Here is a 16,428-nt window from a genome sequence, read left to right as displayed (position 1 = left end):
CTGCTGAGCCATCTGCAGAAACACACCCTGGGCCAGTTGCTTTACTGAGTGTGGCCTGGGAACAAGAATCCATTAGACAGAAAGTCAACAGTGGAATTAGCAGCACTTTTTCTTTTAGTGCCCTTCCACTTACTTGTTGACTTCTTGTGTTTCTATTTTTGGGAGCCTCATGCCAGAGCTACAGTGCTGACTGCTGATTAGGCAAGACTTGGCCCAGCCTCAGCATGTCACGTTGATCTAATCAATTCAGATTTGAAACATGCAATATGAATCTTAGGTGTTGATAAACACTGGCTAGTCATGGAAATTAAAAAAAATGCATCCTGTCTTGCAGTATGTATAAATGATTTTACTATATGAATAAAAGAAACAGGTTTTATGTTCAACAATTTAGTGTCTGTAAATGAACAAAAGCAACTCACTTAGAATATAGACCCTACATTATAACTTCAAAGTTCTTTTGGGAAAAAGTACATTCATTGGCACTACAAATTCACTACTGAGCTGAATTTATTTGCACTAAATATAAGACTAATTTATAGCCCAATCACCAAGAAAAGAAAAGAGGCAAGGAAGTATTCTATTTAATAGGTTACAACCTACAAACACCAACAACATGATCTAAAGCATGCAATCAACTCACATTACATATAATTTTTCTATATATGAGACTAACCAAGTTTTTAAAATTTCAAGCACTGCTTCTAATAGGTGTTAGCCAGACAGAAAACACTGTTATATATAACTGAATTATAGTTACATAAATTATCCATTTATGAAAATAGTCTATGAATAGATCAGTAATTTATCAAGTCTGAAATCTACTATTTGGTGAAGTTCAACATCTAATTCCTCAAAGGAAAATAAACAAAACTAAGCAAAACGTGTTAGACAAGGGGCACAATGCTGTAGTACAGGGAGGAAGTTCCTTCCTTCCTGATAAGTGTACCTCCTGCAACACACTGCTGCCAACTTTTATAATTTTAAGTCTTACAATATTTGGCATTTTTCTGAAAGCCCTACTTTCTGCTAAGATGTGAGCAGCTGAGAATATTAATTTTAAAATTACCAGTCTCTAGCCCTAACAAGTGAAGAAAAAAACCCATGAAAATTCAACACTATGCGTCCCAGAAAGCTCACAAAAAATAACGTTAAAAAAATCCTCTAATTCCTCCCACCCTCCCCCAAGTTTATGGGGTCCTGACTCAGGCTTTTCAAATGTGGCTAACGACAGGAGAGCCATGCAGAATCAAAGCTCGAGTATTCATGAGCCCCTGATTAAGGAACAAAGAGCTGTATTTAACAACTGCATTATTTTTTACTTCCGTGTTACATAACAAACTAACAAAAGCCTGTTCTACATGGCAGCATGCCACAGTCAGTTTTACTCCCAGCAGTCCAGACCCCTCTAAAATGGATGGTGACCTTTGGTTTCTTTGGCCGCACCTCGTATAACAATAGCACTCGCTGCACGCAGAGACCATGTGACTGGCCACATTTTTCTGGTTATTGTAATTGCGTTTCAAATATCAGAGCATCCCCCGCAACATTTCACCACAGCGACAGTAGCCTGAAGGAGCCCACCACTTTGATGCTGAGCAATACAAGTATCAGTGTCTGGCTTCCAAAATGCATTTGCACTTTTGCCCTACTGAGACTTAATAATCTGATTTTGCAGGAAACTACAAGAGGACAGAAGACAAAGCTACGAGTTTCCCCAAACGGGTTAGCTCACAGATTAAAGCATAAGCTAGAAACATAATCATTCTTTAATCAAAAATGAAGTCTCTGCTCACCAACAGTACACAGCTTAAGGCAGTCACTAGCACCATTTTCTCCAGCATGGAAATAACACCCAAGTAGTATCACTGCATGAAACATAATTTGATTCTATGTGGCTTTTTTATCAAGAACCAAGCAGTACTGCTGTAGTTTAACTTTAGGAGTTGAAAAACCAGGGAGCTCAACAGTTCCTGGAGTTGTGAACTGCAAATATCACCTAATATGGCAAAAATAAGTCAGCACAGCAGACAGCTCTCTGGAATCAAATTTATGATCAAAGGCTATTCAAAACACATCCAGTAATGTTAAAGAGAGAGTGAGCAAGCAAGTGAAAACTATATATGCTGAAGCAATGAAACAAGTTTTGGAAAATATAATGGTCTTAAAAGTGTGTTTTCCCAGGATTTCTAGAGAGCATATTTGTGCATCAAATAGCCATAGAGAGCTACTCTTTTCACATATCTCCACGTATTAAAATCAGATCTGTAATAATAAATACACGCAGAGATGCTACTGAAAACACAAAAAGAAATAGACAAGAAACTTGTACCAAACTTGTCGCTGTAGTGGATGATGTTCAACCACCCAATTTCCACTGTCCAGCTTTCTCAAACCCATGCAGTCATACAGTTTCCAACTACAAAGCCACTGTCTTTCTTTTTGAAGCTAATCTGTTTACTTGCTAATCCATCAAATTTTGTTTTAAAAAATCTGCACCTTATTTCCTATTGGAATGTTGTTTTAGCTTCACACTATTAGAGCTCATGATTCCCTCCCTACTTTAATGCTAAATACTTCTTCCTGTACTAGTGATTATACTCTTTGGTCTCTGCTGGAGATTCCAGAGTAAAATATTAGAGAGATTTTTCAGAAAGTTGTAATTTCTACAATTTATCTCCATACCTGACCTAAAAATGTTGAAGTATAACTGATTAGCAATGACAGCAGCTCAGAAATTAAGCTGGATGGCACTGAATAAAAGACAGATAAACTGAGAGAGATGGCTTTAAGAAGTACCTATTCAGCCCTCCATATGCATTTTTGAAGCTTTCTCAGAGATGCTGATGAGTTACTTCAGAAATATCCTGACCTCTGTCAAGGATCTGTACAGCACATGAAATATGGAGGGAATCGTGTCCAGAGATCTTTCAAGACAGCTGCAAGGAAAAGACTGCATTACTGGAAGCTCAACACTAATGTCCTTTCAGATTTGTATATTTGTATGAGTGACTGATGCTCCAGGAGCATATGCTGAAGTGGCATAATAGGTAATATATCCATAACTCTTTTGCAAAGTCAAAATATGACTTAGAAAACTGTAGACAGGGTTTCCAACAGTCTAGCTGGAGGAACAAGGAAAGCAGGTCAATGGTCACAAGAGTCTTCGAGACAATGTAGTTTGATTTGGATGTGCATTTAACAGCATAGTTTCCAGTTGTGGTTTTCATGAAATGGCTGGCCTTGAAGACCTGATCCTGGAGTAGCTCTGTATGGTGAAGAGTATAAAAGGTCTCTCTGAAAGTAATTTGAACTCACATGCTATACTATCATGTCATTTATAATTTTTCTAAAATTTTAACATAATCTCTATATTATAAGCATGTTACAAGCCAGAGTATTGGGCATTTCTAAGCTCATATGCTTTTTATTTTGAGTTTCTGAATTTTGTAATAGTAAATTTCTTCTTAAAACATCTCATAATACAGCAGTTTCCAGGTGCCATTAATGGAAAGGAAAAAGGAGCTCTTCCCACCATGCTACTGCAATGCAAAGTAGGCTGTTCAGGAAGTGTTAACATGCCACTCTGATGTAGCATACATATCACAAATGATATCCATATCATGTTTTGAGAACCCTTTTACTAATCATTTCCTTAGCCTTACCAAATATAACGAGAACCTTACTACAAAAAGGTAACCAAATAAAACCAAGAATACAGTAATCAGTGTTAAGTCTAAGAGTCAGTTAAAACTGTGAAGAGAGTACGCTGTTCATAAACTTGAGAAAAATAAAATTACAGATAGCCATTCCACTTACAGTTAAAAGAAAAAAAAACCACAAATAACATCAAATAGAAAGAAATGCATGAGTATTTGTATACTTTGTTGGACTACCATCAGAAATACACACAAATGAATAAAAACAGAATAATCCTTTTACAGATACCTACTAAAACATCTCACGTGAACAGAATCTCATTTTGATGACTCCTGAAGTACAGATAGTTCAGTGAGCAGAGCTCCTGAAATTTACACTAACTTATTTTCTGTGATATGACTTTGAATATATATCTAACTTGTGTGATGATAAACACTGTTTTTATTCATACAAGCATTTCTTTCTTCTTTCAGTCTATCTAAACTGTTTACTTTACTATGTATTGTGGGAGCACCCATTCAGTGCAGCAGCAAATGCACAGCACATCAAATATTTCACTGCTTCTACAGGCTTTTTTTGCAAAACCAGTTATTTTTAAAGGCCTACTCAATATATTTAATACTTTAGGATGTCTGTCCATAGTGCCCATTGCAACCATCAGTGCAAAAAATTTCAATAGTGAAGGTAAGCCATTTCAAAATCAGGTATTAAAAATGAATGATGTCACAAACATTATCCAAAATGTAGTTTAGAAAGCATATCTGCATGATGACTATAATTATGAATTCTATACCATGAACCAAATAAGAATTTGAATAAAGGCAAATGACTGTTTTAGTCTGGAGACTCATTTGAATCTTCTGAATTACAGTTTTGGCTACTTTGGCTTTATTTTTCAGAATTTAGTGATTAATTAAGGAAGAAGAAAAATACTTTCTCAAAAGAAGAAGACAAACACGGAATGGCTAATAAAACCAATTACTTACCTTCAGCAATTTGAATCCTTTGGGACATGAGCATTCTCACAAGTTTAGAGCTTTTTGGATAGCTGCACCCATATCACATATATGTTCCTCACCAGGCTTAGTACTTTATATCAAAGTACATGCCAAGGTGGCCACCTCTCTCTCAGAACTAGGAACACCACCCTGCTACACCTTTCAACCACATACAGACTGTCTACACCCTAAAAGGCAATATGCCTAGACAGTTACAAGGTTCATCCTTTCCTGCTTAGGGTTAGTTTACTGTGCTTGAGATCTAGAAAGTAGTCTATAATGACAGAAACCAACATATCAGAGACCTGCAGCAAGGATAAGTTTTCATCCAGTTTACTAGATAAGTCTGTCTTGTAAAGATTTTCCTACAATTAACTAAGGCATCACTGACCAGCAGGAAAAAAAGAAATAAAAAACAAAAAAGCCAGGATCACATCACCTAGCATTCAGGCCATAAATAAATAAACTTTTGCTTTAGAGCTTCATTGTCATGTTATTATAGATCCCGAAGCAAAGAAGAGGACTTGAGTTATTTGGATGAGTGACACAAAGGGTGCAGGAAGCAGAAAAATCTCAGTTGTACAGGGGCAAATCAAAATCAGTTTGTCCAAAATTACAAAAAGCTCAAGAAAACAAAGGGACAGAATGAACTTCCTATAAATGAGAAAAAGAAGTGCTGGTGACCTTTGTTTGTTCATTTATTTTTCCTTAGAAAAGGTCCAAGAACATATTTTTAAGGCTGGAGTAGTTGATCTTTCAGTCATGGTTCAAAGTGTACGCCTCCTTAAGTTGTCCCACTATTGTGAAGGCCTAGAAGTATACTACAAAAGGAGGATCCAACACATAATATACTTAGTGCAAAGTCTAACCATTTAGGGGCTGGAAGAGTGGAGAGAGCAATCCGGTTTTCTCCTGATAAAAAACACAGCAGTAAAGCTGACCAATCCTATCTATATCAATCCCCTTGCACATGCTATGGAAAGGACTTGCACAAATGCTATCTATAAGCAAGTAATAGGACATTATCACTACAATAAAGGAGAAACGTGCAGGGTTTACCAACTAAGTTTTTTCAACATTCCAATATGATAGGAACATTCCTCCAAACACGTACCTTGCTCAGCTTACATCAGTGGCGTAACCCAGTACTTGGCAACACAGATGTACAAGACCACTCTTAGCAGATCACGAGGTTCTTGTCGGCATAATGAGGTTAGTCTAACCATTAGGTCAAGGATGGCTAACTTGAGGAACCTGATCTGAAGCTTAGGCAATTGGCATCCTATACTCCAGGCCCTCCAATTAACTCAACCTTCACTTCAGGGACAGGTTTGATTTCAGGATGTTTATTCCCAGGTCATAAAGCTAGCCCTCTGGCTGCAATGCAATTATACTAAGTGGCTTCAAAAGTGTATTCAGAGAAAATTTCACCTGCTAATCATCCAAGAATAAGTACTCTAACACATTGCATCCCATCTTCTGTCCTCACAGACTTTGTTCAACATTATAAAGCCAGTCAATAGTTTAAAGCTAAGGGGTAAGATCTTGCACGCAGTGCTTCGGATTTACCACAACATTCATGTTCTTCCTGTGTCATGACTTGACAAATGCATTGAAGAAGTCCCCCAGAAGACTGAGCTACAAATCAGTCCTGACTGTAAGAAGGGGATTATGACAATGTAATCCTTATCTTCAGGAAGTCTACAAATGAAGTGAATTTCCTCCCAAGGGCGAGCTGTTACCCTCTTGTTTTTTTTAGAACTGTAAATTAACACCACAAAACTCTCTCTTCTGATGCTTACCAGAACTCCTTCTGCTGCCATAACTAAGATTCACTATTTCAAAAATATGTTGCAAGAAAGTGTCCTGAAAAAGGACAGGGAAGAAGGGACTACGTAGTTAGATATCAACTAGAGAATAATATTGTGATGGTGTCCATGATCCACTGTGTTGTGACAATATGTGACTTTGAGGGCCTGAGATAGGGCTCCAAAGGCACTGCATTTGATTCTTGAATCTGTAGATCAGTCATCAGTACTATTAGACTGACTTCAGGCTTTTGCCCTGAAGGCAGATGAGATGACTGGCATGTTGTGGGGTGTTGTCAGACAATGGAAACCTTATTTTTTTTCTTTGGCAGCCTACAAGAACTGTAGTGGAAGAAGAAGCAGGACTGCAGAACTACTGCTTGATCAATAGCATTAAATAATGCCATTTGCACTTTCTTTTGGGTGTCAAGGCTATTCAGAGCATCACCCTGGAGTCTCTCAAGACTTAAACTTTGTTCTCCAACCTAGCCCACAGCTGGTCGAACCTCTCAGATGGTAGAACATCTCTACACTGCATTTAGACCTGCAATTATTACGCCTGCACAACTGTTGTATAACCACTGCAGCAAAAGGAAATCGTGTTGCTTGTATCAATAGCAACCTGTAAATTGTTGTCAGCTATAATTTACCTTGCAAATGACAAAAGGCCAGACAACACATCTGAGAACAAACTGAAGATATTTGAGGTACACAATCTATTTTCACACTTTAGATCCCTGAAAGTCATGTTTATATATGATGCAATTCTTACAGACTTGCCCAGGAGACCTGCAGACTTCTCACTGTCTATTTGGATTTTGAAAAAGAGATGACTATGAAGCATTTTCCTAGGAGGTAAGATTTTGTCAAGTAATCAGGATATATCAGATGGAATTATTCTAACTTTAGTCTTCTACCACAAGGATGTATACATTTGAGCTAATCAGTTCTTCAGAAACTGGCCTTTTAATAGCCAGGTTTATCTCATCCTAAGATAAACTTCTAAAATAGGTTGGATGAATTAAGCATCATGAGTAAGATCTGCCATGTATTTATTCTCTCAGTCTTTCCACAAGCAAAGAACTATGGCAATGGAGTATTCCAGTGGACAGTTTTGGGGTGCTTCAGACATAGTCCCTTTGCTCACTGAAGCATCAAATTGCATAATAGATGTATCATTTCTTTTTCCTAACTACTACTAATTAGTGACTCAGGGGCATGTCTGCACAAAGCAACAAAGTACAGGGCACAAAAATATAAGAATAACTGTACCTCCCAAATCAGCATCACTGTTAGGAAAAAGAAATGAAAAGACACCCAAATTCATCCATGTCTTGAATCAAATACATCAGGTCAGGGACAGGGCATAGTTCACCATTCACAACACCAGGAACATAAAGTAATTCTATCTCCAGAAAGGTGCTAATAATTACACATAATGCAGTACTGCTCAGGCCAGAAGTAGTTGGGTGTTTGCACATCAAATTATTCTAGCTACGCATACACAAAAATATTTAGACCCTACTTTTTGGTTTGCTGCTTTTTTAAACAGCTTTTGTTCTTGACAGTTTCAGATTTCACAGTAGTTCATTTTTAATTTGCAACAAGGATTTGGCTTTTATAAATTCCAGCTTAAAAAAAAGGTTATAATGTACAGGAAAAGTACAGTGCTTTGATACTAAAAACGCCCTGGCTGTTGAGCCTTATGTAAACTAACAGCGGCTGGGCTGACAGTGAATCTACAAGGCACTAAGCAAAAAAACCAAACAGCATTAACCATGGAAACTGGGTAGAATGCAGAATGTAATAACAACTTGTACTGGAAAAGCTACGTCACTTGATAATTTTAAAGATAACATGAGAAAAGGAGCTACAGAGATCTGAGAGAAAACACAACTCTAATTTCGCTCTAGCTCTAGCTCTATCTAATTCAATCTGCTGTACTTTATTATGACTCTTCCAGCTAGTTCACACATGGGAGTACAAGAGTGTAAAAACTGTCCAGCTGGATCAAGTCAAAGGTTTCTCTAGTCAAGTATATGTCTACAACTGTGACAGCAACAGATACCTGTGGAAAAGTACAATAACAAGGCAACCATGGAGTGACACTTCTCCAGTGGGTTTCCACAGGCTTCAGCATCTTGGGGTTCAAGAAATTCCAGAGAACCAGTGGTATCTGTCTGTGTTTGACACCCTCTATGCATTTTTATTCCATTAACTTTCTAATCATTTTTCAACACATCAAAGCCCTGTGGCAGAGAGCTCCAACTTTAGTTGTGTTATAGAAAAAGGATCGCTTGTTATCCCTTTTGAACTTTTTATCTGATAGTTTTCACACTGAAAGAGAGGGCAAAAATAAATAAATAAAACCTCTACTGATCTTTCCCATTCCACTCACGATTTTACAAACCACAGAATAGAACATATTTCCCCTCAGCTGTGCCTTTTCCAGACTGAAGTCCACATTGTCACTCCTTAATTGGAAGATACCTAATGCTCTTGATCACCCTTGCCACCTCCTCCAAACTTTTTCCAATAGTCTCATATCAACTTTGAGGTGTGGGAACCAGAACTGCATACAGTATTCAAGAAGCAGCACAACATGGTCTTATTAGTAACAGTGACTTCAAGATGCTTTTGCTTTATTCCCTATTCTTTTCCTAATCATTCCTAATTCCATTTGTTTATTTGGCTAGTACCTATAGTTCCAAGATTGTTTTCATAAACAGTAATATCTAGTCCAGAGTCCAACATGGAATATGTAAAGTTTGGATTGTATTTCTCTCTATCTGTATCACTTTACAATTACTTATACTGCGTTTTATATTCCACTTATTCATTCATTCTCTCAATATTGCAAGGTCCTTTGAAAATCCTTGCAGCCTGCTTTCAACTTTTCTATTATATATAACTTAACATCAGCAGCAAATCTCATCACTTTATCTCATCTATTTTGTGGTATTATATATCTAGCTCTCATTATTAACAAAAATGTAATTTGAGAAAGAAATAGTACATGAAAATGAAAGATATTTTTGTAATCCTATATCCTGTTACTTATAGATTTTAAACTTGACAGTTACAGTGCAAGCCTATTTATGTTGGTGCTTAGAAACCTGGATAATTACTAAATAAATTAAACTCTCTGCCATTTCTAAAATGTTGCATATATTTGAAAGTGGTATGCCAACCAATAAATACAGTGCGATATGGAAATTCTGAACCTCTCATGGAAACATTTGCCTTAAAAAGGAATACTTGTTTATGACAGTGAAAGAACTGAAGCTTAAAGTGCAATATGAGAAAGACCCTACACTGAAAGAATTGAGGGATGAGGACTTATATCATGATACTAAAGACATCACTAAAAAAATTCAGTGCAGTGCACTGACGTGGGTAACTGAAAAGTCTCATTCATTTATGCACTAACTTGTTTCTATGCATATACGAGAAAGCTGGTATTTATCTAAACTGTTACTATGGGATCAAAAAAACATGTAAGAGGTCAAATGAACTGAAACTCCACCAACATGCTGTCTCCTCAGGCAGTGTTACAAGGACTACCTTCTGTACTGAAGATACTGGGTTTAAACTAGTAGATTTTCTCTGTACAGTTAACTAGTTCTGAAGTCAATAAACCTGTACAACTGCCTTAATTTGCACAGGGACAGTGAATGGGTTACATCTTGAAACAAAGTGAAGCTATCCTCTTGAATACATAGGCCAATAGGCCTTCTTAGCCGTGGCTATTTCTGAGCCTTAGCTTACATTTATCCCAACGCTCTGCCAAGTAGCCTGCTGAGAGCACGAGAGCCCTTTCCCACTCTTGCAGTTTGTAAACTGTACAAGTCAATGAATTATTGGACAGTTAAAGAGTAGAGCATGGATGGCAGCGTTCTTTACTCCTGCTTCCTTCTTCAAGGCTGAAGTGTCTGGACCAGAGCAGGCCAGGCTCCCCCAAGCAGAGCTGCAGTGAGTCTGGAGACCAGGCCAGGCAGAATTTGCCTGGTGCTCCATGGCAGCCAGGTACAAGGACAACGTTTCCACTGTGGGGCCGCTACATGGCAGTTTGGCTCCAGGCATCACCACCTGCTGTGGGCTGAGGTAATGTCTTCTTCATACCAAGCCAGCCAAACTGGCATGCTTTCTTTCCCTGCTCTCTCTATACGTGGGGTGCTGGGGAATACCTCCCTTCTGCTCTGCCCACTGGGGAGGCTTCCTTCAGTTCTGTATAATCCTTCCCTTCCAGAAAAACCCCACGCATAGGTGTAGGGAATACTACTGGTCTGAGCAGCTCTTCCAGTATGCTGCAAAAACATAGCAGTGCACGTAAGGGAAGAGGTTAGCTCTTTAACAATAGAAATGTTCTAGCCCTGCATTTCTATTTATAACTACAGATAAATTACTGACATAGTGAACACTTTCCTGTGACTCAGATTACACATGAATATACATGAATATACCTTTTCTCCAGGAAGACCAGCAACACCATCCTGTCCTTTGGCACCCATTTCACCCTACAAAATAAATTACTCAGTTAGAAGTTCTAAAGACTTCTGATATTAACTACTGCTTGGGTCATATCTGATTCCATCTGAATCTAAGGAAAAACTTTTAATGTGAGGGTGACTGAGTACCAGAACAGGTTGCCCAGAGAGGTTGTTGGAGATATTAAAAACTCGACTGGACATGGTCCTGGGCAGCCTGCTCTAGCTGACCCTTCCTGAGCAGGGAAGCTGGACTAGATGATCTCTGAAGGTTCCTTCCAACCTCAACCATTCTGTGATTCAACAGAAAAATATTTTCTACCTCTGCAGATCTGTTTATCATGCTTAATAATGTATCAGTGGAGTGTGGGGCAGGATGCCACATATGTAACAACAAATCAGAAAAATAAATACATTTTAAAACATTTAGAAATTTAGTTTATGTCCTCATCTGCCAAATACTTGCACTTATACATTGTCTTATAAAGTAGTTCTACTGATTTTAAGAGAATTCATTGCAACAGTAAAGTTAGGCCAAGTGGACACCTATTCACTGGGTTGTGTGTTCTACTCCGAGGAAGCTCAACATGTAATAAAGAGTTCATTGGTCTAAAACTCACAGACACACAGTATTTTAAAATGACATTGTTTAAATCCACTCCCTCTTCCCTCTGCCCCCAGAAAGAAACCAAACGCCAAATTGTAAGCAATCTGTCAGAAAATTTTAGTCTTAAAGAGACACAACACTGATTGATCAGGAGATGCATGGAACTTGCCAGCAGCTGCAAATCAGACCATTAGCCTTAACAGTGATTAAGAAAACACTAAACATAAATTTTGCTTAACAGTATCAAGCATGAGAGTTATAAAAAAAACACAGGAGGACATTGGAATACATACATATATATATATATATATATATATATATATATATATATATATATATATTCAGTTAGAATATATATATATAGGAATATAATGAAAGCCCTGAAACCACATTATATTCTTTCATAAATAAACAAAACAAGCAAAAAAATTCCATTAAGTTTGTGCACTTGTACCAAGGGGACAACATTCTCTGGCAAAAAGAAAATGCTACAGCCTTTTTCACAGTAATCCAGTTCTCTATGAAGAGAAGCTTACTGACTTGAAAAGATTTCACTATCAAATTGTTCTTTGAGAGAAAGAGTTGCATAAATAAGCACAGAGGCCACATCTAAACAACAAATAATTGATTTTTAAAATAGGCTGTAAACCTATTTTTGGTGCCCAAATCCAAAACTACAAACTTGGAAAACCGTGCTCAGAAATTAGTGCCCAAGATATCCAAACTCACTAAGTGCATCATTTTTAAATGGGATAGCCCTGGGAATTTATAATTCTGATCCTCAGCATACGCAGAAACATCTCAGTATCTGGCAAACTTCATAAACTTAGTCAATAAATCCACTCTGTAGTAACAAATATTAACTCCTCTGATGATCTTCCCAAATGGAAGCCACAGAGAGTGGTGCAGTGGCCACTTTTTTTCCATCTGTAACATACAGGACAAGAGATTCTTAATTCAACAGTCTAAGAGAATACTTTGTCTAGGTCACAGGGTAGGCATGGTCTGTCCCCTCCACAGCCTATGGGCACTCCAGCCTGGACCTCGGCTGGCCTGGGCCACCAATGACCGTTGGCATGCTGGTGGTTGTAAATTCTCAAACTGCTTCAAAGTTCAGAAGAGGAACATTAAGAAAGGCAAAGTGAACTGCATCCCTCCAACCAGGTCTCTTACCTGAGAGTAAGGAGACGTGGTTCCTATCCACATGACTATTCGCGCATTTTACATGAGACAACCACTGTGTAAAGTGCATAACCATTTCCTAAATTATAACCAGGTCTCTCCATTAGGTTTAAAGTGATTTTAATTGATGTAATCATGGTACAATAGCATCAGCTTGGTATCTTAGAACTTAGAATCAGAATACAACCACTACTGTTAGCTTTAAAATAATCATAGCTTCATAGACAGAATACCATAAGTACCTTTATTTAATTTTGTCACTGTAAATATAATACTTCTGTTCCAAAACGAAGTTATTAAACTTACTGAAACTAAAAAAGAAGTGATAAGATCGGCAAGGAGACCCTAAAAGAGTACCCAACAACAGTATCTGCTATATCTCAGAATGCCTATTATAAAATATTTAATCCATGGGTAAAAGACGGATTTACAAAATATGTCTTTCCTCAGCGTTCCCTTTAGGCTGCCACTCAGCAGTTGCTGACTCACCGCACTGCTTACAGCAAAAGTGAAGTGCTTAGCTCTCCTTACACTCTACTTTGGATTGCAGTCCAGAGGTAGGTTTTGGGGAAAAAATTGCTTTTTGTCTCTAGCCTCAGGGAAAAAAGAAAACATCAAGGTGCTAAGGGTCAAGCTTCCTCGTTACCTTTTTCTAACAGCAGAATGATATATCCTAGTGACTGTTATCTTAACTTTGAAATAAGCGGTCACACCCTAATACTATTGTTGTTGATTCTCTACTGTCCATAAAACTTCTCCATCCTTCATTGCCATCCACTTCAATTGCCTAAAATCCATTCATAGAAACCATCACAAGTAACTGCATCTGCACAGCGTGGCTGCAAATACCATTGTTCATAAAATGTAAGCTAAACAAATCAATCAAAATAAGCTACACTTGGGTGTAGAGCACCATTGCATCCAAAAATTGTAACCCACTGACCAGAAATAACAATGTTGAGGAGGAGCATGTGGGATATTTTGTATGTCCTATTTTTTTCAAATATTGGAATGGTCCTTAATATAGATATGCTAAGTTAGTCCTATCTTAAAAGCAGAATAAAATCTTACATGTGTGAATGGCAAAAACCCACTGGTTGTGTGAGAGATAAAGCAGCAGGAACGGCCCCCAGTTACCTTATCTAATCACCAACAGAATGACTGTTATATCTATGCACACTCTGTTCCCTTATGTCACTGTCAACTATTTTAATACACTAGAACCACTGCTGCTACATTCAGCAGTGTATTTTTACATACTATATACTCTAAAATTATACAGCCTGCTGCATGTGTCAGGAAGCCTTTAGAATATATGACTTACTAACTAGTTAACCAGGGTAAATTTACACCGCTTTTTCATAACTGCAGATGGACTCCCTTCTTGAAGACCTGAAGACAATTATTTTCCATAGCAAATTTGATCATGAAGTTATGCCTCTATCTTGTAACTGTGATTTTAATAACCACAGTGAGAAAGGTACTAGTTTTCGTGCTTTTATTCAATTAGTTTTAAGATTAAATACTACACGTTGTACAACCTATAATAGTATTACAGAATATTCATACAGGGAGCCTGATGGAATGAAGGAAAAAAATTGGTAAATTCCTTTTTACTTTTTTTTTTTTGCTTGATCATTTGCATAATGGTATTTTCCTTCGCTTTTGCAGATCTCAAAGTGCTTTACAGAAGTGAACAAGTATCATTTTCTCTTTCTTACATTCAGGATGCCAAAGCTATAGAGATGAGAGGAAACAACAGGGTTCCTGAACACTAATTCACAGCTAAAGCCCAGCTGAGTCTCTTTTTCTTTGGTGCCATGGTTAAAGAAAAAATCTTAAGGATGAAGTTTTAAAAATTAGTATGTTAAGTATAAGAATAAATGGCTAATAAGTAGAAATCTAGAGGATGATTTTCAGATACAAACCTCTTGTACAAATCCTCTCCTTAAGGTTATAAGAATTGGTTACAATAATAGATGCCAAAAATTAAGAATCATGAAGGAATTAAATTAACTCCCACATAATGTCCTTCTCCTTCCAAAAACACTTCATTACCTCTAGTTAGACCAGACCACTAACCTAATCATATAAAAATAAATCTGATATATTAAGGTAAATGGAACCTGCATGTTTTCTTATTTTTTTATTTGCAGGAAGGTTCACAAAATGTTCCTCAAGTTTGCCTTAGAGTTTTTCTGTAATTGAATATACTGAGAGTGATGGGAATCCCTGTGATGCTGCTGCTGATGATGATGTGAAGGTAAAATCAGGCAAACTGAGCTCATTCATTTCTAATTTGGGTTTATCTCCTCACATTCTCGGTTTTCATCCCACCAGTGATTATGAAGCCCATAATATTCAGAATTGAAACCAAGTAATCTGAAGACAGGGGTCTAGTTCCCCATATAATCCAGTCCTGATGAGAGGTAGACTTTCTCCTTTACATTAGAAGGCCTTGCAGACGGTTTCCTGCTCCAACTTAAAGGGGTCATGAGAAATGACAAATCTTCAGTATCCATGAGATGTCAGAAACTGTGTTACTCCAGTTCCTAAATGACTCCTGCCAGGTATGCAACAGAACCATTAAGGAACCATTAACTTTCAGATGCTTTGATATCTCTAGGCAAATGTATGAACAGTACTTTACGTGGCCTGGATTAGAGGTAGAAAGATGTTTTCTGTGAATTTTTCTTTAGATTCCTTACTACTTAGCGTACAAGGTAACTAGACAAAGAGATCTTACTGTTCCCCATATGACTGCCAGGCTTTGAGTCAACAGTTACTCCAGAGAGAGATGGAATATTCCTAGTCTGTTGTGCCTGTATGCCTCTCCTGAGCAATAGAAGACATTCAGTATATAGGAAAGATCCAAATCTAACTCACAATTCCTAAAGAACTGTGAGTTCAAAAAATTCCTTCCAAAAAATGAAGGAAATACCTAACTAGCAGCAACCAACAATCCAGAGAAGAATCTATCTTACCTCACCTCGGAAGATCGCAATAAACTACCTTCTGCTGCCAAAAAGGAAGCAATGAGGAATTGTTATTGTTTTTGAGATACTGAGCATCCACCAGGAAAAATGAAACTATGAGAACAAGCTTCAGAGACGAAACTTTCATTCTAAGGCTTATAAATCATACCCAACTTTAAAAAGGGGATCAAATTGAAACTATTAAACAGTATAATGCAAATATTTCACAATGGTCATTCAAAACTGCTCTGGCAAATAAAAGAACCCCAAAACCATTGCAAGAGAGATGAGAACCCTGGAGCTGTAAATCCCTTTTAGCAGTTCTGGAAACATACTAAAGGAAATCTGCCATGCCTCATATCTCTTCCTGAGAGGGAGAGAGAGGACAGGGAAAAGATATTCAGGGCTCCAAGAACTATCTATCTCAGTCTCATACAAAAGAGTAACTTTATTTCCCTACACAAGGCTGATCATGCACGCCTCATAGGAGCTCTAACCTAGCCACAGGGAAATAAATCCTCAGCTGGTCTATCTCACCGGTGACCAATGATATCTGAACACCATAAAGGCAAGAACAATTTCATAAACCGATGGACACTAACAATACAATTTTGGTATTGTAGGTTATGAGGCACAGCCAGTGTAACAACATCCTAAAATAGGGCTGTGAGCTTTGTCTACTGTTAGGATTTTCTACCAAGGGTAACAATG

The 16,428-nt window shown here is 37.6% G+C and overlaps 1 protein-coding gene across 5 annotated transcripts in view; it reads right to left on the bottom strand.

Moving 5' to 3' along the window:
- COL19A1 (collagen type XIX alpha 1 chain) overlaps positions 1-16,428 on the bottom strand; it is a 209,395-nt gene that overhangs the window by 146,908 nt on the left and 46,059 nt on the right. For 4 of the 5 annotated variants that reach the window (XM_009689151.2, XM_009689154.2, XM_068937488.1 and 1 more), the window contains exon 10: positions 10,930-10,983. The exons of the other annotated variant lie outside the window; for it this stretch is intronic. In XM_009689151.2, coding sequence (XP_009687446.2) covers positions 10,930-10,983 — 54 coding nt within the window. The remainder of the gene's footprint in view (positions 1-10,929; positions 10,984-16,428) is intronic. 5 annotated transcript variants of the gene reach the window in all.

This window comes from Struthio camelus, chromosome 3 (genome assembly GCF_040807025.1).
Source record: "Struthio camelus isolate bStrCam1 chromosome 3, bStrCam1.hap1, whole genome shotgun sequence".
Lineage (NCBI taxonomy): Eukaryota > Metazoa > Chordata > Aves > Struthioniformes > Struthionidae > Struthio > Struthio camelus.
The sequence above is the reverse complement of the archived record's forward strand: the minus strand, read 5'-3'. Positions and strand labels throughout refer to the sequence as shown.